The following is a 22,694-nucleotide window of genomic DNA, read 5'->3' as shown; positions in this document are numbered from 1 at the left end:
CTTAAGGTAATGGGATAAATTTGAAGACCACAATGTCAACCAGATAAGAGACTTTCCCATGGAATGACTGTGGTTTTGTTTTTGCACGGGAGTTGGGTGTTTTTGTTTGTTGTTTTAATTTGGCCCACACTGCCCCAATGGAGGAAATTTTAAGTAGTCATTAATAAGGCAACAGCTTCCTGGACAAAAAGACCTATATACCATTTGAACAGTTACACTGAAGACAAGACCCACACGGACCACAAAAGGAACCAGTATGGGGACTTCCAATATTTTCCAGTAATACCAGAAAATCACAGTGCATTTTCACAGACACCAACAATGTGGCTTTCATGAAACACTGGATATCACTCACAATGCCACAGTTAGTTCATTCTGCATGCTTTCATTTTCACAGAAGATATGGTTCTGCAGACCTGAAAATGATGGACATTCTTAAAAGTTTCTGGAAATACTACTTAGAAAAACATTTGGTAAGATTTAAAAAAAAATTTTGAGGCATCTACAAGGAATACACAAAGTAAGCTTGTAAGAAACTTCTAAGACAAAACTGTGAGGACGACTTATTTGCAGGGTCAATACTTAAGTCTCATAAAATAATGGCTTTTAAAAAAAGGCAAAGGTATCTATAAGTAGTAGCATGATATTCTCATCACGGCACAGAGAGTTAAGTGTCTAAGTCTCTGTATGTTGACATGAGAATACACTCATAAACAATAGGAACTAAGTCCCCGTACTTGAATTTTAAAAAGAAGAGAAAGTAGAAATGTGCCTTTTTAACCCACAAAATCAAAAACATAGATATTCCACCACCTTCTTTTGGTGACTATTACAATTGGATAGTTAAAAAAAAATAAATATATAAAAAATAAAGTGCCCTGGCAGTTTAATAAATGTGATTAAAGTGGAGCCTGTTGGACTTTGAGTTTGCAGAGCAATCCTGCATACTGTACAAAAATATTTTAAGCACTATACCATGTTTGTTTGGGGAGGGGAAAAAACAGTATATTGGCCATAGCTTTTCCCCCCATTCCCAACATTCCTATGCTTATGAACCCAATTACCATAGTATTTGAACAAAATACTTGAGTTTTTCTTCTATTCCAGCACCCTCAAGGTTATGTGAATGGCAGTGGTTTTGTGCATGTAACTTACACTATGGGCAGTTTCTTTGAAAGTTACCACTAAAAGGTGGCAAGAAGAAAGTAGAGGGCTCACCCCTTTATTAATTATTTTTATTTGATATGCTATAAATCATTATGAAACACAACTAGTAACAAGGAATAAAGTTCACATCTGTAACAATTGAAAATGGAATGTACAATTAAGACCAGACAAACAATGCTACTTAGTGGTATAACCTGCAAACCACATGACACATGCAGAAGTTCAGCTCTTAATCAGAGTTAGAAACTCTTCCCGAGTCTTTGGATCTTCCCGGAACACACCCAACATCGTGCTGGTCACAGTTTTGCTGTTCATTTTCTGTACCCCTCGCATTACCATACACATGTGTCTACAAAACAAGACAACAAAGATGGCTTAAAGGAATAGACAGTTGCTGGTTTGGTTTTTAAAGGAAAAAGCAGGCCAAAAAATTAAATCTGATTATACTGAGTTTACAGCTACCAACTGGATTCAAAATATCACTTCTTAGACAAAAGTGACTTAGAACTTTTATTTACATTTCTTAGTCATATAGCTCTTATTCTTAACAATGTTTGAATCTTTGATGCACCTAGCAGAAGAGGAAAAAAAAGGGAATTTTCTTCCTATGTGAAAATAATACAAGGGGTCCACAGAGATAAAACAGCTTCTGGATAAAAGGAAATTCAGAATTTTCATTTGCTCCATCTTTAGGATTAAAGCAACACAACGTTAGCTTTGGGATTTGGAGAAATACTGAAGTATTTATGTCTTACTAGGTCTTACTATGTAGAATCTAGAGAACAGTGACCACAGTGAGCTTAAGCAACTGGTGAAGCTGGACAGCATGCATAGCACAGAGCCCAGGCCATGTCAGAATGGATGAGATGTGTGCAATTCTCATAATTCTTTCTAACTTAAAGAAGTGTCTTCAAGTGCCCTTAATAGCCAGTTTTAGCACCATTTTTTAAAAACGGGTGACAAAATACTAGGAAAAGACTGCTTGGAGTAACAAAGAGCTAAAGAAGATTTCAAGAGAAGACATAAAATGTTACTGGTTGCACCAACCACTACCTATAATCTGATGACTCCTTACACCTCCACTATACCCACCCAAACCAAAACAAAACCAGTCTCCGTACATACTCTGGTTCCTATATCAGCAACACAGTAAATGAAAGAGGTAAAAAAGCTTCAGGTCAGAGACAGAAAACATGACGGTATCAATTATGTGGCATCACCTGATGCTATAAAAACAGAGCAGCACTAAATAGCATTCCAGTGTACAATGACATTATTAAGGCAAATATGGACTTACGTTGCTTCAACCACCACCCCGACTCCAGCAGGCCGCAAGGCTTCTGTGATTGCTACGGCAATCTGTTTCGTAAGGCGCTCTTGAACTGTGGGGGTGACAAGAAGCTCAGTTTAAGAGTCTGACACAAACAACTGTGTTTAGAATATTTGTTGTCTTTAGAACATTTGAAATCTTAAAAGGCAGACTTCTGTGAGGCTTCAGAACCAAGACACACCAGCTTTTACTGGTTTGCTTTGTCTGCTGCCTGGGCCACAGGAGGCTGCTGTTCAATGCCCTCACCTGCAGAACAAGTACTGAAGAGCGTCCAGCACCAGTGCAGGGAATGGATAAGAATGACAACTATCGGGAGATCCCTGGGTGGCTCAGCAGTTGAGCGCTTGCCTTCAGCCCAGGGTGTGATCCTGGAGTCCCGGGATCGAGTCCCACATCGGGCTCCCTGCATGGAGCCTGCTTCTCCCTCTGCCTGTGTCTCTGCCTGTCTGTCTCTCATGAATAAATAAACTCTTTAAAAAAAAAAAAAGACACTGTCTCTCAGGTGTGCAGTAAGATCAAAAGAATGCTGGTAACAAGCACCTCTATGCAAATGAATAAGTTGTTCGCAACAGGATTAACAAAGGCACTATGATCCAATTGTTGAATTGTATGTAAAGTTGAAAACCAACTATCTAAACAATGCAGTCTCTGTGCTGAATAAACAACTCATCTTTGAAAACATATTGAGAGTGTTCACTGCAGCATTGCATCTATTTGAAAACTGGCAAAATCTTCAAATATCTATTAGAGCAGGGATTGGTTAAATCAAGCCACAGCACAGCCATGTAACGGAATGCAAAACAACCAGCAAAATGAATGAAATAGTTACATGCGTTAAAACAGATCAACTGAGTCAGTAGTTTTTCACTTTATATAAAACTTCACCCCATAACTTCTTCGAATAGTAAGTGCCCTGACTACTTTTAGGGCACATTATTTTAAAGAATATTTCCTGATTGCATTTAAAGTGTAGTTCTATTCACCCATGTCTTTTTATTTAGCATGTACATGTATTTGTATAAACTGGGCGGCATTTAAAGAGTGACACATGTCTCTTTGAAGAGTTGTTAGTGAAGATGTCCTCATGCTAAAATATTTTATTCATCAGAGTGCCCACTCTCTGTTTAACTGCCTAAAGCAGGGCTCTATAAAGTGAGATACTAAATGTACGTATAATATACTCTTTGGTTTCTGTATAATAAATATTACCCATGTGGATTTAAAAAAAAAAAAAGAAATAGTTACATGCATGTGGGAAAAAATGCTTGATCCGTTGAGTGAAAGAAAAATATAGGGGGGAAAAGTGAAGCCCATTACATACAATATGAGTCCATTTAAAAAATATAATAAATTTATCTTAAAATGTTGATAGATGCACAAAATATGAAGGAATGTGCAAATACAACAATGATTTTTCTGGAGGCTGGAAACACTGCAGACTTCCCCTTTCTGTGTTATATTCCTATGAGGTTTTGACTGGTAAGTCATATGTATCACACTTGTGATAAGAACAACCAAAAAGTGGGCAGCCCCGGTGGCACAGCAGTTTAGCGCTGCCTGCAGCCTGGGGTGTGATCCCGGAGACCCGGGATCGAGTTCCGCGTCGGGCTCCCTGCATGGGACCTGCTTCTCCCTCTGCCTGTGTCTCTGCCTCTCTCTCTCTCTGTGTCTCTCATGAATAAATAAAATCTTTAAAAAACAAACAAAAAGTACTTTTTCCTTAAGAAAAAAAAGTTTTTCTGTAAATAACTGTTTAAAAGCTTACCTTGTAATCGTCTACTATAGATTTCTACAATCCTAGAAAAGAAAGAATTGTTTTAGTTAAACATAAATTTGTTTGAAGTGGAATTGGTAAGACTTCTTCAAAAGACCAAAAGGACTCTAATGAAGCAATTATAGGGTATGGGCAAGAGATTAATGCTTCTAAGAGGAGGAAAGATACAAAAACTACATGGAAATAAGAAGAAGGGAGGGTCTCGGGGACACCACCAAACATGACAGAATGGTACTTTCCATGTCCCCAAAGACATAAAGAATTATATGAATATTCACTTAGGAAAAACACAAATGATTTTAGAGCTCCCAAGTCATCAATTTTAGGCCAAGTGTCAAGTGTCTAATTAATCATATTGTTTAATCAGAACTTAAAGTTCAAGTTAAAAATAAAAAGACTATTGTTAATTAATAGCAGGCCATTGTCAACTACTGTACACACTAAACCTATTAGGAAAATCGGATTAGAACTGAACAGACTTCTTCAGACATCTCTTTATAAATTAGGTCTATATAAGCACTCAGTATGATTAACTCTCAAAAATAAAAGCTTCCTGATCTTGGTTTATAACACAATCTGTCAAGTGATGGATTTTCTGCTTTGACCATCTTTCAATCTAGTTGTGAAATATAAAGATGGCCACCATGAATTACCTATTTGAGGAGAACAATTCACATTAAGGATCTTTTCTTTAAAATTTGGCCTTTAGTCGTGAATTTGGACTGAATTTAAGGATCACTTCACCTAGGAGGCATTTTATGGCTCTTTCTCACCCCCCACTATGATGCTCAGATAAAATTGAAAAGTCATCCCTTTATACCCATTATAACTAACAGTCAGTAACAGGTACACCACCTTGTTTACCACTCAACATGAAGGAAGGAACCACTCAGATTCTTCTTCATGTATCCAGTATATTTACAACACTGAACCAACATAATTACATATTTTTAATTTTGAACAAAAACCTAAAGAAAGATGCTGTTCAAGCTCGTGGATAGGAAATATGTCTTATTTCTTCTGGGTCAAATCTCTTTATATTACTTCTCATAGTTTTCCAGGTGATTAATTTCTGTTGTATGAATAGGAAATGGCATTGATTTAAAAATTAGTAATGTTTTCCTTTTATAGTCATCATTTCTTTCTCTCGAATAGAATTTTAGGTACAACATTAGACAACAGTGGCAATATTGGGTACCCACTTTTTCCTCTACACTTTAATAGGGAATCCCTATAACGTTTTACTATCATCCATGATACCTGCCTATCTGGTAGATAGCCACTCTTGCACCAAAGGAAGGCCATTTATGCAAATTGTTATTGAGTGCCTTCTATGTATATGATTATGTGATGAACAGGTCCCTATGCTCAAAGAGTTTATAATTTATTTCTGGTTTATTTGGTTTTCATTTTTAAGTAAGTAGTAGGCATTGAATTAGTCTTCTCAGCACTAAAGATAATCATATAGCTTCCCCAAATTTAAAAAAAAAAACAACTTTATTTTGCCCTCTTTGAACATAATTTGTTAAGAGGTATTTGTCAAAAACAGAATTCTAATATGATGTTAATATTCATCTGCATCTTAATATTGCCATTGGCAAACAACTGACAATCTAACTGCTATTACCTTGTAGGCAATGTTTTCTCTACAGCAGTTTTTTATGATATTTCACTATGTGTACTCTGAGGTTTTCTATGTTGTGTCTAGGTGGAGATTTAAATTTTTTGTCCTATTTGGGATTCATTAAGGTTCCTAAATCTGAAGACTGATTTTTTTTTTTTTTTGCATGTGCTCCAGAAATGTCTTCAGCCATCACCTTCTCTAATACTGCACCTACCCCATGGCCTCTGTTACCTCCAAGAATTTCAATTAAGGACATATTAGACCTTCTCAGTCTTCCACATCTCATATTCTCACCTATATTTTCCACCTAGGTCTCTGTGTTACGTTCTGCAATTTCTTCAGATCTTTCTTCCAGTTCACTATTTTTAGCTGTGTCTAACTTGCTATTTATTTATTTATTTATTTATTTATTTATTTATTTATTTGAGAAAGAGAGAGCACGAGTAGGGAGAGGGGCAAAGGGAGAGAATCCTCAAGCAGACTCCCCACTTTGTGTGGAGCTGGATGCAGGGCTTGATACCAGGACCCTGAGATCTGACCTCAGCTGAAACCATGCTCAACTGCCTGAGCCACCCAGGTGGTATTAGTCTTCTCAGCACTAAAGATAATCATATAGCTTAATCAAACCTATTTAATGTGAGTGTACTGGGCTTCAAATGCAAATATCATTTTTTTTCCTAGAAGTTTTATTTGCCCCACCTGCCCCATTTCCAATTTAATTCTGAAAGTGTACTCCTTTGCCAAACTTCCAGTATTCTTTTTTTTTTTTAAGATTTATTTATTTTTAGAGAGCACGAGCATGCATGCAATTATGGGAGGAGGGAGAGTCTCAAGCAGACTCCCTCCTGGGTATGGAGCTCAACATGGGGCTCAATCCCAGGATTCTGAGATCAGGATCTGAGCCAAAATCAAAAGTCGGACATTAACTGACTGAGCCACCCAGGCATCCCTCAGGATTCTTATTTTCTAACATATTTATTGCATATTCTGTATCTGTTAGCTCTAGCCTCTGCCCCCTTTGACCATTTGTCTCAGCTGACTCTGACTCGTGGTGGCTTTTCTTTTACTTTTGGTGAACTCATGCTGCTTGGAATATCATTTGTGGTAATTCTATGAGGCTGAAATAAAAATGCATCAGAGAATGAGCACTGGTTTCTGCTACTTGCTGAAAGACTACCTCCTTGGCAACATTTTAATTAAATTATTGCCTTGGGTTTTCTGAGGACCACATGTGGTGATGTGAATTCTGAGCCCAAATCCCTGTGAATACATGGCTAGGGTTCTTTTTCATGCTCTCCCCAGAACAAAGCTAAAAGGTAATATCTCTCCCAATTTGGGGTAGCATAGGGAGGAAAGAATCCTGGCTTTGACCCCAGGGCTGGCTAGTTCTTGTGGATTCTCACTGGAATTGCCTTACATTTCTTCCAATGTCTGAAATGTACATACACATCATACCTTAGTATGCTATACTGGGAGGGATATCATTACCATCTACTTTACCGTACTCCCAGAATCAGTAGTTCTTAATTTTAATCTAAACCATTTCTATATTCTTGGAGAAAATCTCCCTGGGTCATAATGGAAACAGTACTTGTGCCTGTTAAAATAGGAGGTTTTTTTATATTTAGGATTTTTACAACTATATTCATATGTGAGATTCATCTATCATCTCTTTAAATGCTAGTTTTATTAGACTTTTATCAGAGATAGGCAGCCTCATCAAATTAATTGTGTAGCTTTTCAGGTTTTTCATTCTCTTGAAAAATTTATACAACCCTGTAATTAGTGGTTACTTGAAAGTTGTCTATTAAATTGACCATCCACCCCTTTCCCTCCCACCCCACTCCAATGTTAATTTGACTTTTTCCAATTGTTACTAATTTAGCCAGGCTTTCCAGCTCTTGGTCCATTCTTTTTCCTCTCCATCTTTTTTTAAACTTATTCATAAGGATTTAAAGTTTCTAAAGCAGGGATCCCTGGGTGGCGCAGCGGTTTGGCGCCTGCCTTTGGCTCAGGGCGCGATCCTGGAGACCCAGGATCGAATCCCATATCGGGCTCCCGGTGCATGGAGCCTGCTTCTCCCTCTGCCTGTGTCTCTGTCTCTCTCTCTCTGTGTGTGTGTGTGAATATCATAAATAAATAAATTAATTAAAAAAAATAAAGTTTCTAAAGCATATTTTTCATTACAAAGCCTCTCATTCCCAGGTGTATTTCTCCTCTCAATCAGACTCCTAAGCAATCTATGATACATGATCTTTTGGATTTATGTTTTCTGTCCTTTTCAAAATTTTCTAATTTATTTTATTTTTCTTACTTCTTTACAATTTCTTCTATTAAGCTTTATAACTCTTTTTCTTAAAAAAATTGAATGCTTAGTTTATTTGTTGGCCTTCTTATTTAATAATGAAAGCATCTGTGGCTATATATTTATCTCCAAAGCACGTGTTTTTTAAAATTTCAACTTTACTAAGGTTTAATTGACATAAAGATTGTAAAGATATTTAAAGTGTACATTGTGATCTAATATACATATACATTGTGGAAAAAAAATCCCCCATTTAGTTAATTAATACACCCATTACCTTCCATACTTATCTTTTTATCTCCCCCCACCAAGTAAGAACAATGAACATTGGGGTACAGGTATCTCTTCAATATCCTGTCTTCACTTCCTTTGGATATATACCCAGAATTAGGATTGCTGAACCATATACCAATTCTATTTTTAATTTTTTGAGGAATCTCCATACTGTTTTCCATAGGGCTGCACCAATTTACATTTCCACCAACAGGGTACAAGAGTTCCCTTTTTTCCAGAGCCTCGCCAGCACTTGTATCTTGCCTTTTTATAGTACTGTAGTCATTCTAATAAGTGTGAGGTGACAGACATCTCACTGTGGTTTTGACTTGCATTTCCCTAATGATTAATGAAATTGAACACCCTTTCGTGGACCTGTTGGCTATCTGTAGATCTTTGGAAAAAATGTCTATTCAGTCCCTCTGCCCATTTTTTAATTGGATTGTTTCTTTGCTATTGAGTTGTATGAGTTTCTTGTATTTTTTGCACATTAACCCCTTACCAGATATGTGATTTGCAAATATTTTTTCTCATTCTGTAGGCTGCCTTTTCATTTTGTTGATGGTTTCCTTTGCTATGAAGAAGCTTTTTAGTTTGATGTAGTTCCACTTGTTTTTTATTTTGTTGCTTTTACGTTTGGTGTCAAACCCAAAAATTTATCACCAAGATCAACGTCAAGGAGCTTACCCCTTATGTTTCCTCGTAGTTTTATGGTTTTAGACCTTAGGTTCAATCCCTTTTGAGTGGATTTTTGTGTCTAGTATAAGAAGGGAATCCGGTTTTCCCAATACCATTTTTTAAGTTTATTTATTTTTAAATTTGAGAGAGAGAGAGAGAGAGAGAGAGAGAGAGAGAGAGAGAGAGCATACAAATGGGTAGGGGCAGAGGGAGAGGGAGAGAATAGATTTCCCACTGAGCCAGGTGCCCAGTGTGGAGCTTGATCCCAGGACCCTGGGATCAGGACCTGAAACAACAGCAGATGCTTAACCAGCTGAGTCACTGAGGTGCCCTAAGTTTATACATATATTTTAGTAGTCTCTATACCTAACGTGGGGCCTGAACTCATGAACCTCAGCGTTGACGATATCAGCTTAGTCACACACTCTACTGACTGAGCCAGCCAGGTGACCCCCCAACACCATTTACTGAAGAGACTATTCTTTCCCTATCCTTTGTTCCTTTGTCATAAATTAATTGGCCATATATGCATGGGTTTATTTCTGAGGTCTCTATTTTGTTTCATTGGTCTATGTATCTGTTTACATGCCAATGCCATTCTGTTTTTATTATTATAGCTTTGTAATTTAGTTTGAAATCAGAAAGTGTGAAGTCTCCAGCTTTTTTGTTTTTTCTCAATATGGCTTTGACTATTTGGGGTCCTTTGTGGTTACATACAAATTTTAGGATTTTTTTTCTATTTCTGTGAAAAATACCATTGGAATTTTGAGAGGGATTGCAAGGAATCTATAGATTTCTTTAGTATGGACATTTAAACAATACTAATTCTTCTAATCCAAGAGCATCAGATATCTATCAATTTACATCTTCAGTTTCTCTCATTAATGTCTTGTAGTTTTCAGTGTACAGATCTTTCAACCTCTTTGGTAAAATTTATTCCTAGGTATTGGTGTAACTGTAAATAGGATTATTTTCTTAATTTCTCTAACAGTTTGTTGTTAATATATGGAAACACAACTAATTTTTGCATATTAATTTGTATCCCTTAACTGAATTTGTTTACTAGTTCTAATGGGTTTTTGATGGAGTCTTTAGGAGTTTTAAAAATATTATATTTATTTATTTGAGAGAGAGAAAAGGAGCCAGGGGGAAAGGAGGGGAGAAGGAGAAGCAGGCTCCCCACTGAGCAGAGAGCCCAACATGGGGCTCAATCCCAGGACTCTGGGATCATGACCTTAGCCAAAGGCAGACACTTGACTGACTGAGCCACCCAGGCACACCTAGGGTTTTCTATAGATAATATCATATTATCTGTAAATACATACAGATTTACTTCTTCCTTTCTGATCTGAGTGCCTCATTTCTTTTTCTTGTCTAACTGCTCTGGCTATATTTCTTTTTTTTTAAGATTTATTTATTTATTTATTCATGATAGATATATAGAGAGAAAGAGAGAGGCAGAGACACAGGAGGAGGGAGAAGCAGGCTCCACGCTGGGAGCCCGACGCGGGACTGGATCCTGGGCCTCTAGGATGGCGCCCCAGACCAAAGGTAGGCGCCAAACTGCTGAGCCACCAAGGGATCCCCTCTGGGTATATTTCTGATGCTACATTGAATGAAAGTGGTGAAAGAGGATGTCCTTGTCTTGCTCCTGATATTAGCTGAAAGCTTTTCATCACATGATGTTAGCTGTGGGCTTTTCACATATGGCTTTATTATATTGAGGCACACTGCCTTTATATCCAGTTTGTTGAGAGTTTTCCTCATGAATAGGTTAAATTTTGCCAAAAGTTTTTCTACATCTGTTGAGACTACCATATGATTTTTATCCTTCATTTTGTTAATGTGGTTTATCACTGATTGATTTGCATATGTTGAAACATCCTTGCATCCCTGGAATAATTCCCATTGGATCATAGTGTATGATCCTTTTAATGCACTGTTGAATTCAGTTTGCTAATATTTTTTTGAGAATTTCTGCATTTATGTTCAAAAACGATACTGACTTACAACTTTCTTGTAGTTTTCTTTCTGTTTTGATATCAGGTTTAATGCTGGCCTCAAGAAATGAGTTTGAAAGTACTCCATCATCTTCTGTTCTTTAGAGGAGTTTGAAGAGGATTGATATTAATTTCAAAGTGCAGTTTTTTAATTCAAATTGCATACACTGACATACAGTGCATCATTATGATTTTCTATCATATCAAAGGAACTTAAAAGAACTTAAACTTCTAAAAAACTGATTTTTAAAAATAATTTTGTATTAATTTCTAGTTTTCTTTTTTATACAATAGCCTGTTCATTTTTTTTTTTTTTTAAGTGAAAGCTTGCCTTTTGGCCAAAATCCTTTCACTCTACTTTGTATAACCTTTTGGTCCATCTCAATCAAAGACTGAGAGGTAATTAGTGTTCTACTCACTTCTTTCAGACCTGTCAGTTTCTCTATGCATTTATTCCAGTTCCTGTTTTCTGTTTTGAATACATTTGACCAAAAAAAAAAAAATTCATGATCACTTTTATTTATTTTTGATCACTTTTATTATACAAACTTCCTCAATATAAGGCCCAACCTTGTCTCCTTTGATAACTTTTCCTGTTTTATTTTTAACTTTTGTAATTTTTTTTTAAATAAAGGAGACATGATTAAGTACTGGATTTAACCCAGTGAACATCTTATATGAATTGCCCACTTACTGGTCTTAGAAAATCTGTGCTAGGTCCTGTTTCCTGTGTTGCATTATGCTTTCTCTCCTCTTCTTCCTCCTCTGGCAACTTGGAAAGTAATCTAGTGAATCCTTTGCAGGTGAATGGTATAATTTAACCATAGCAAATCTAAACAGTAATTTTGATGCCTTCATATAACTAGACTTGTCACCAGGCTGCAAATCTTCAACTACAGCTAGAGCAAAGAGCAAAAAGCAGAAGGAGGTTGAGGTGGATCACAGTGGGATTTATCAGCTAAAGTAAGGAGTTTGAACTTTATCTAAAAGCTATGGGGAGCTACGAAGGAGCAGCATCACCAATCCACACTTTAGAAAGTACATTCTAGCAGTGTATGAGAGCAGATTTAAAGATGCTATGAGATTAAAGGCAGGGAGTTCAGAGTTTTATAATTCATAAAGAACATAAGAAAAGCCCAACAGACAGTGGCAGCAAGGATAGCAAGAAGGCAGCATGGTAACAGGAGGGAAGTGGGGATGCTGCAGGATGTCAATGAAAATACAACAGCAATGGATGGACTCCTCCTCACTCCTTACACCAAAATACATTCCAGATGGACCAAAGATTAAATACAAAAATAAGGCCATCAAAATAACCCCAAAACATGAATTTATGACTACATAAAAGTTTTAAAACTTCTTTGTGGAAAAATTATTTTATAAAACAAAATCAGAAGACAAATGACAAGCATGGAAAAATTATTTGCAGCACCTTATCTAACTGGTTTAACATTCAAAGAGCTTATACAAATCAGTAATAAAAAGACAAGCAATCCAATGGAAAAATTAGCAAAAGCTAACTAAAAGCAGGAAGTTTATATAAAGATTCAAATTCTACTAAAGAAATGCAAGTTTTAAAAATGTACATTAAAACAATTAGGTATCTTTTTCCACTTATCGGTTTGGCAGAGATTGAAGAGTGTGATGAAATCAGTTTCAGCAAAAGTGCAGAAACACACACCCTTTGATCTGTTATTAGAGTATAAATTGATATGCCTTTTTTTTTGGACAGCAATTTAGTAATATCAAAAATTCAGCTACCCTGAACCCAGCAATGTAATCTAGTGATTTACAATATACATGTTCACAAAATCATTTTTTCTTTTTTTTTTTACAATAGTCTCAAATTGTAAACTATACTTCTATCAAAGAGTGACTTCATGAATTATACTAAACAATTAAAGAAATACTATGTAGCCATTAAAATGGACTAAAACGTTTAGGGCCAAAAGATGTCCAAGGGATTTCAAAGTTTTTTAACTTAAAAAAACAAACAAATAAACAAGGGGTGCCTGTCTGGCTCAGTCTGTAGAGCGTGCAACTCATCTCAATGTAAATTCAAGCCCCATGTTGGAATTATTTTTAAAAAAGTAAAAATGTCAAAAAAAATTAAAAATGAAAAACAAAAAACACAAGTTGTAGTACAGAATATGGGGTATAAAATTCCTTTTTTGCTTTTTTTTTTGCTATTTTTAAAGAGCTATATTTTTGTGTTTGCAAAGAAATTTTGCAGAACAATCTCTAGTCAAGAGACAAGAAATCTCTAGTAACTGAGGAATGAAAATAGAAAGGAAGGCTCTTCCTTTATTCACTTGTTTGCATTTAACCTTAATTGGTAAGTATGTTACTTTTATAATAGAGAGAAAGAAGAAAAAATAATATTCCCCATGTAATCTAATGCCCACCTTATCTTTCCAACTATCTTGCAGTCATCTCTGCCTAAATCTCTTATTTCTATCAATTTAATCTCCTCCCTATGCACTGGAATATGCCTTGTGCCTACCCTCCTTTTGCCTTTGCTTACGCATTAACTATACCTAAAGGAATTTCTCTTCCACTTTGAATTCTGCTCAGCCTTCCACCTCTGGGTCTCTTCAACCCTGCCAGGTTCAGTCACCTTGGCTCCTCTGAACTCAGAGCTCCAAACCTGGCATTTCTGTGGTCCCTGATGCTTCAAACTGTCCATCCTCTTTGAAGGCAGTGGCTATGTCCTACTACTCTCTAGCAGCCATCATAGCTGACACAGTACTCTTTCATAGTAGATGCTCAATAAATAGATTGACCATCTCTGCCTCTCTCTCTATGTCGATCATGAATAAATAAATAAAATCTTTAAAAAAAATTTAAAAAAAGATTTATTTAAGTAACCTCTACACCCAACATGGGGGTTGAACTCATGACCCTGAGATCAAGAGTCACATGTTCCTCTGACTGAGCCAGCCAGGCACCCCAACAAAAGGAATTGCTATTCAAACTACATTTACTCTAGAATTCTACTAGAGTTAAACCATATCAACTCACTTCTGGCATTTTCTTATTACTTAAGGCTTTACTGTTTGATATTTGACTTCCCTGGCACTGAAAGGTCATTCATTTAAAGGCAAGCATATAACAGACTTCACATACAAGATTAATATGAGCAGTGAAGTTTTGCTAAGACATTCAGCTTTCTTTATTACTCTTCATTCCCTAAATATTCCTACTTCTTATAAGAAATAAGCAGTTGGGTAAAATTTTAGCTTTCTTTTCTGTTTAATAGATCCTTCAATCAAATTCCCTATAAATATCTGAAAGTAACAAACACTGTTCTTTGGTTTAGTGTTCCAATTTTTAAACTTTAATCCTATTAGCATAAGGACAAATCCCCATGCTAATAATCAACTCCTTTGTATTGTTTCATAAAAGCTTAATTATTGGAGACCTTTCTATTTCCCTAGGAAAGGAAGTTACAAAGATTATTCCTTTCTACTCCTAAATTACCATTTATTCCAAAATCTCACGGGATTACTCAAGAATCCATTTCCATAAAGTATTACCCATGATCTACACAGTGTGGTCTTCTAGAGAAGGCTACTTACATTAAGACCAAGGCCTAATGTGGTCTACCAAGCTTATCATGTGAAAACTATCCACTTCATACCTTTCACATATGGACAGTTTATTAAAAGCTCCGCAGTGGCAGAATTTCTATATAGGAAAGGCATAAGGTTGGCAATCTTGCAGAAGGAAGTATGCCAGGGGACTGGGCCTACTGCACATAGGTTTGCACAGCAATCACATTGATTTTACTTAGACTGTATCTTATAAAACAGTAACAATAACCAATTTTAGTAAAGACACTTTCATTCACAATTGATATGACTTTATTGTTTAGGAGTAAGTTATTAGGGTGGGGGGTTGCTAATAGAAATTATAGTAGGATTATTTATCCCCGTCACCACCAATACCCTTTTTCAGCCACACTTGGCACTGCCACTGGGTACAGATCACTAGAAAGTGGCAAGATTCTCTGGATTTGTGTTAAGAGCCTTACAGCAGTGAAGGAATTACAGCTATGATATAAAAACATATTTTCATGGACCAGGTAGCCCTGTCTAGTGGACAAAGTGCTGAGCAGGAATGAGGTCAGAAACTAGGTAAGTTAAATTTCTCTCTTCCACCTACTTTCTCCTTAATCCCCAGAGGAAATGAGTTAGAAAGTAGAAGTGAAAACAAAGTAAAAAGAACAGCTGTGGAGAGCAGTTGTCAGATTGGTAAGGTGGTTTTTACAGATTTGAACACCAAATTGAAAAAGATATGGACCACATTTCAGGATTGTGGTGAATCCCAGTGTCTAAGTGGAGAAGAAGCAGGAACACATCAGGGCCATAGTATAGTTACTTGGGTCACAAGATTCAGTTATTCCAATTTTGATACAGTCACTATAACCTCAAATTATCCAAATTTAGCTTGATTTATTTTAAGAGGGGAGGGGCTCTTGACTGTGTGTTCATCACCTATTCCCTCATTTTGTTCTTAATTCTCCCTAAGCACACACATGCCCATACACACATGCACATACACACACACCTCCTAGCATTTCCCCATACCCAGGGAAACCCCATAAAAAGAAATTACAAAAAGAATATTTAGGAAGAGGTGATATAATATTGCTGGTTTAGCCTATCAGGGATTTATGAACACTGATCCTTAAGTTGATTTCCAGTTAAACACAGATGACTATACTTGTATATTACTTCTCCTTCCTAAAGCCCAAATCAAAATAGTAGCAAGGGAATTTTTTAAAAGGCATGAGCCTGCAGGATAAAGAATGGAAAAGAAGACTGTAGTAGGAAAGACAGAAATAGGAAAGTAAGTATTATTTTTGGAATATTGCTGAGAAAGCCAAGAAAGGTACAACACAGTCTTGTGTCTACAGAGGTAAAGAAATCAGAAGTGAATGAATGGCCCTTCAGGATCCCAGAGAGATGCCCGGAAATACCCAGGTACAGTGGAAGACAGGGTTGACACCTTAAACAGTGGCTTGATTAAAGTCTGAAAACAGTGTAGTGTAATTAGATCTCTGTGCAGGCTTCCTCTTCCTACCCCTGTTAGGTACACCACTCTTAAATATGGGGGCTGGACTGAATGCATCCTCAAATCCTTTCCAGTCACGGAAGACTTTACAGGAAAGTGATGCACTAAGACTTCAAGGATGTGCCAGTGGAAAAAGGGTGCAAGGTAGGGGAGGAAGGCAGTGAGGGGTGAGAAGATAGGGATTTATGTTTCTGGTCCTCCAAATATATTTGTCTCTGCAACTATAAATTTTAAGCTGCAATGTGACTTCCAAGTTAGATCCACACCAATCAAAACAGCCCTGTGAGATTCTTGCCATATAGGGGCTGGTCCTACAAATCTGTTTTCCTATTCACCACACAGTCATACTTACCTTGCAAGTTTGCTGAGGCCAAGGACTTGCTTGTTAGGAAGATAACCAATATGGACCTTCAAAGAAGAGACAGAAATCATGAGGTAAGTGAAAATCCAATGCTTCTTTGTAACAAAATAAGGAAATGTAATATAGGATATGTATTATGCAATTCAACACAATGAAAACATGTCTTTAAGAGATCTAGAAGCTTTAAGACTTAGAAAATGAAGCACTTACAAAAGCATTTAGAAAATACATATGTGCAGTAAAAGGAAAATATATATGAATGACTATTAATGAAATGACAAATTTGAAATACAGTCATGGTATTTCCTAGTAAAGTTAAACTCTTTTTTTTTTTTTAAGATTTTATTTACTCATCAGAGACACAGAGAGAGAGAGAGGCAGAGACACAGGCAGAGGGAGAAGCAGGCTCCATGCAGGGAGCCCGACGTGGGACTCAATCTCGGGTCTCCAGGATCATGCCCTGGGCCGAAGGCGGCGCTAAACCGCTGAGCCTAAAGTTAAACTCTTGATACAATTCTTAAAGTCTTTCTTCTATTGAGGGAACACACTCTCTAGACAGTGAAAATTATCCTGTAGCAACATTAAAATGTAACCAGGAAAGCTTCCTTTATTTTTTTTAAGATTTTTATTTATTTATTTTGAGAGAGAGAAGAGTGTGTGAATGAATGGGGGTGGGGTGCATGGAAGAAGGTGAGAGAGAAACTTAAGCAGACTCCATGCTGAGCATGAAACCCGACACAGGGCTTGACTCCGCAACCATGAGATCATGACCTGAGTCAAAATCAAGAGTTGGACGCTCAATTGAGCCACCCAGGAACCCCAGGAAAGCTTCCTTAAATGGCTGAAACTGTAACTATAAATATTGTCACTCCACCTTAAAAAATCCCACCTCATTGCACAGAAAGAGGGTCTCTTTGTCATGCATGGTGGTCTCCTTTCTAAGCTGCTGGAGAACACTACCTTCTTGATGGGAGATAAAGGACACAGCTACAAATGTGAGTTGTCAAGACCTGGACCTTTACATCTAAGTTCTTATAGAACCTACTATAAAGCCAAGCTAATTCTATAATCTTAAAAGTCACTAATATCTCCCAGGTCCATGTTACCTCTCTCTGAACCATGTGTTAATTATGAGAAAACATTAGTTCTACAAAAAGGCTAATAATGTAAATGGTCATGTGTAGGCAATCAATTAACCTAATACGAAATGATATATTTCATTTGCATCATGGTTTGCCAGCATTTGTTGCATTTGTTCACCTAATTAATATTTACTATACATGTAAATAACTGATCTACTAGTAATTAGTGATTTTTCATCTCTTAACACTATGCTTTGAGAGTTTGAGAATACCAATTCATCACCTTCCTGGTCAGCAGAAGGAGAAAGTAAAGTAGCACCTAAATACTGGGTATTTCAAAGAAAAATAGAATTTAAAACTTTCCCATGAACTAAGATCTTCTGTACCACTTGAAATTTTATATTTATATGCAGAGCTACAATGTTTTTATTGTTTGTACTATTTTTTATCTTTCTGAAGGTCTTAAGTCATTTCAACGTTGATTTTAGAAAATCATCACTGAATAATGTAGTTTTTAAAAAGTTAGCAAGAACACAGAGATAATCACATCAGAAGGTAATAGGATATAGTGGTGAGAGGGTGAGCACGATTAAGTTCCTAGGTCTATTTCCAGCCAAATCACAAACTCCCTCTGTCCTCCTGGACAAGTCATAGGCTTTCTGGACCTAAATTCCTCACTTACAATGAAAGGTAATAAGATAAGCGCAAAGGTTCCCTTTTTGAAAAACCTCAGCCCAATATCACGTGGCCAGCATCATTAATTGTGGGACTGCCAGTCAGTGCACGCCTCCCAATGAGATGGAATACAGAGTCTTTAGTACCTCCACGAACTAGTATTTTTTTAAAAGATTTTATTTATTTATTCATAAGAGACATACAGAGAGAAGGAACAACATAGACAGAAGGAGAAGCAGGCTCCTCACAGCGAGCCCAATGTAAGACTCGATTCCAGGGCCTGAGATCACGCCTTGAGCCAAAGGCAGACACTCAACTACTGAGCCACCCAGGTGTCCCCCTTCAATGAAGTAGTATTATTAAAAATGTTTAGCCTTAATCTTAGGAAGTTTCAGACCTAATCTAGTTTATAGGAAATCCAGAGGTTGAATGGAATAAATCCAGAAGGTGGGATGCTCTATAGGACAACTGGCTCAGTCTCTTCAAAAAGACAATGCTGGAGGAGTGCTATTTTACAATAAGAGACTTAAGAGGCAAACAACCCAAAGCAATACAAACGTGTGACTTTTTTTTTTTTTTAAGATTTTATTTATTTATTCATGAGAAACACAGAAAGAGAGGCAGAGACACAGGCAGAGGGAGAAGCAGGCTCCATGTAGGGAGCCTGACGTGGGACTTGACCCCGAGTCTCCAGGATCAGGCCCTGGGCTGGAGGTGGCACTAAACTGCTGAGCCACCCGGGCTACCCCAAATGTATGACTCTTATTTGGATTCTGAGTTGTCTGCTTTTTTAAAGATTTAATTTTTAAGAAATCTCTACACACAACATGGAACTTGAATTTACAACCCCAAGATCAAGAGTCACATGCTCTGCTGACTGAGCCAGCTAAGTGTCCTTGGATTATGATTTTAAAAAACCGAAGTGGGTGAGGGGATGGGGTAACTGGGTGATGGGCATAAAGGAGGGCATGTAATGCAATGAACATGGGGTGTTATGTGCAACTGATGATTTACTGAACTGTACATCTGAAACTAATGATGTACTACTATATGTTGGCTAATTAAATGAAATTTAAATTAAAAAAATTAAAAAACCAAGAGTAAGACAGTTGAGGCAACTGCAGAAATGTAAATATGGGTTAGTTATTAGATGCTATTTAGGAATTACTATTAATTTTGTTCATGGTAGTGCTCCTATAGATTTTCCTATAGAAAACATTTTAAATTTGTGTATTAATAATTAGTGATGAAGAGTCATGCTGTTTATAACATACTTTATATTCTTTAATGTATTGAAGAATTTACTGCTAACTTTTTATGCTGATAATCAAATTGGAGTTACATTTCTTTAAAAATCTTTATCTTTTAGATATACATATTGAAAGAAATTATGGAAAAAATAAAATGATAACTAGGATTTGCTCCAAAATAGTCTAGTGGGAACTTATATATAAAAAGATTGGTCTTGGGATCCCTGGGTGGCGCAGCGGTTTGGCCCCTGCCTTTGGCCCAGCGCGATCCTGGAGACCCGGGATCGAGTCCCATGTCAGGCTCCCGGTGCATGGAGCCTGCTTCTCCCTCTGCCTATGTCTCTGCCTCTCTCTCTCTCTGTGTGACTATCATAAAAAAATAAAAAAAAAAGATTGGTCTTTTATCAGTAACTGTTGAAGTTGGTTTTAGGAAACATGGAACTTTATCATACTAGTCTTTCTATTCTTACATATGTTTGAAATTTTCTATAATAAAAAGTTTGGGTGCCTAGATTGCTGAGTGGTTGAGTGTCTGCCTTCAGCTCAGGTCGTGATCCCGGGGTTCTGGGGTCGAGTCCCACATCAGGCTTCCTGCAGGCTGCCAGCAAGGAGCCTGCTTCTTCCTCTGCCTATGTCTCTGCTTCTCTTTATCTCTCATTAATAAATAAAAATCTAAAAAAAATAAATAAAAGGTTTAAAAAAGAGAGAGACCACTACAAACACATTAGAGTAGTAAGCTTAAAAAGATTGAAAGTGTCAAGTGTTGGCAAGGCTGTAAAGTGACTGAGACTCACCTAAGAGTATATGAAGTGTAAAGTGGTACAACCACTCTGGAAAACTAAAGATCAGTATCTATTAAATTGGACATGCATATACCCTATGATCCTCCAAGTCCACTCCTAGGTATATTCCTAATAGAAATGCATCCATAAGCACTGGGTGTTATTCTGTATGTTGGTAAATTGAACACCAATAAAAATTAATTTATAAAAAAAAAAAAGAAAAGAAAAAGAAATGCATCCATATATGCACCAAACAATGCTGATAGCAGTATCATTTGTAATAGGAAAAAAAGAGAGTGAGAAAGAGGACAATGTAAATATCTACCAAGAACAGAATAAACTGATATGTTTGTACAATGAAATAATAGACAGCATTGAAATTAAGCTACAGTGACAGACAATAACATCAATGACTTTTACAATGTGGAACAAAAAAAGCCAGACACAAAAGATTTCATGTTGTAGATTCTTTCCATTTATAAATTGAAAAACAAGCAGAAATAATCTTAGTGCTTGAAATTGATGTACTGGTTACCTTTGGGGACAAAGGACAGGTTAGTGATTAAAAAGGGGTACAAGAAAAAAAAGGGGGTACAAGGTGAGCTTGCAGGATAGAAATAATGTTCTAATTCTTGATCTGTGAGGTAGTATGGAATACCTTTATAATTTGTGCATTTTCCCTATTTCACTTTATAAAAATGTGAAAAAATAAAATACTTTAACAAAAAAATGTGAAGCAAATGTCAACACATTAAATTTAGGTGATGGGTATATAGGTATTCATAATCTATTTCTTATAAGTCTTCTGTTTAAACACTATTAATGAAAAATCAAAATACAATAAAATTATAATGAGGGGGAGGGGAAAGACAGGACTATTCCTGGTCCTGAATCCACATGTTTTCAAAGGCACATTTAAGTCAAACAAGCTAGATAACATTATCTAGCTTGCATTAGACTAATTTTTCCTAATACAGAAAAGGTTGGAAATAAATTAAATCCACTAATACCATGACCTCTGCCACAATAAATTCTGCAATCATAGCTGCTCATGCCATATGATACAAAAGTGTATCTGGGATCAAACATTATTTAGTCAAAATAAAGAGCAAAGGTTTTCAGAGCCTGCAGCAACTTCGTAGAAAAAAAAAAAGAAACTTTAATCTCATTATTTTAACCTATTAAGATGCTATTTACTATGAAATGTTTGCCCTAAGGACCTTCTGCTACTTTGTTTTTGTTTTGTTAGTTTTGAGCTATTAGAGTAGTCAGATTGATAAAGAGTAAATGTTTATGTGTAATTCTATATATCTGGGATATTAGGAATTAGCAGGTGATGATTTTAAATATAATAATCCTAATTTTAGAACTTTTATTGTGCTTTTTAACATTACTAGGAAACAGGGAAAACCTTACCTTTCCAACAAATGGAACTAGATGATGTTCACACATGGAAAACATATCTATGTCCTTCACAATCACCATCTCATCATGATCTTCATCAAATATAGCATCATTTAAGACATCTGAAATCAGAGGTTTGCTTTAGTAACAATTTTATAGAAAGATACAGAGTAGAAACACTAACAATCTTCATGGTTAGAGATAGTCAACAAAGACAAAACATTAATCCTAGCTAAAATATAAGGGAATGCAAATTAAAACACATTATTTTTCTCCTACCAAACTAGCAAAGCTTTCTTCTTTAAATGATGAAAAAACCCTGATGATATAAGTATTACATAACAAATGCAGGATTACAAACAAATGTGTCTGCTGCATGACAGAAGGAGAAAGAGAAATTATGCAAAACAAAAGAATGGCTATTTCTGGTGATGGAAATGAGTTGCTTTCACTTTCTCCTTACATTTTCTTATACCTAACACTTTCTCTATAATGGATGTGTAGAAAACCATATCTGACATCTCAGGCCAGATATAGACACTTGTAAACTTAATATGTTATCTATCCCCCAAATAATTGTGTACTCATAAAATTTTCTAGTTACTGTATACAAGCATCAGACTTAAACAGTTGCCTCTTCCCTAAGGAAATAGATGCTCCAATTTTTATGTATATGCCTGTCCACATTGGCTTTTGACCTCTGGGCTCTGATACATATGGCTAGACATACAGCAGACATTTAGAAACAAAAAAAACTTTATTTTTAAAAAGTGCATGGCTATCTGGACATCTTGGCAGCCTGCACATGTTTAAGACTCCAAGCTGTGTGATTTCAAGGATTTGGGGATACCCATCTACATAGTACAATGAGACAGAGCAGGGAGGAGGTGAATAGAGATTTGCAGCCACCTAC

General features: G+C 36.4%; 1 protein-coding gene across 1 annotated transcript in view; it reads right to left on the bottom strand.

Annotated features, from left to right (window-relative positions):
- Positions 1 to 1,217: 1,217 nt before the first annotated feature.
- GCH1 (GTP cyclohydrolase 1) overlaps positions 1,218 to 22,694 on the bottom strand; it is a 51,761-nt gene continuing 30,284 nt past the window's right edge. The window contains exons 2-6 of the mRNA XM_055304484.1: positions 21,794 to 21,903; positions 16,580 to 16,635; positions 4,263 to 4,294; positions 2,465 to 2,549; positions 1,218 to 1,516 (exon numbers count right to left, since the gene is read on the bottom strand). Coding sequence (XP_055160459.1) covers positions 1,390 to 1,516; positions 2,465 to 2,549; positions 4,263 to 4,294; positions 16,580 to 16,635; positions 21,794 to 21,903 — 410 coding nt within the window. The 3' untranslated portion in view covers positions 1,218 to 1,389. The remainder of the gene's footprint in view (positions 1,517 to 2,464; positions 2,550 to 4,262; positions 4,295 to 16,579; positions 16,636 to 21,793; positions 21,904 to 22,694) is intronic.

This window comes from Nyctereutes procyonoides, unplaced genomic scaffold, assembly GCF_905146905.1.
Source record: "Nyctereutes procyonoides isolate TBG_1078 unplaced genomic scaffold, NYPRO_anot_genome, whole genome shotgun sequence".
NCBI lineage: Eukaryota > Metazoa > Chordata > Mammalia > Carnivora > Canidae > Nyctereutes > Nyctereutes procyonoides.
The sequence above is the reverse complement of the archived record's forward strand: the minus strand, read 5'-3'. Positions and strand labels throughout refer to the sequence as shown.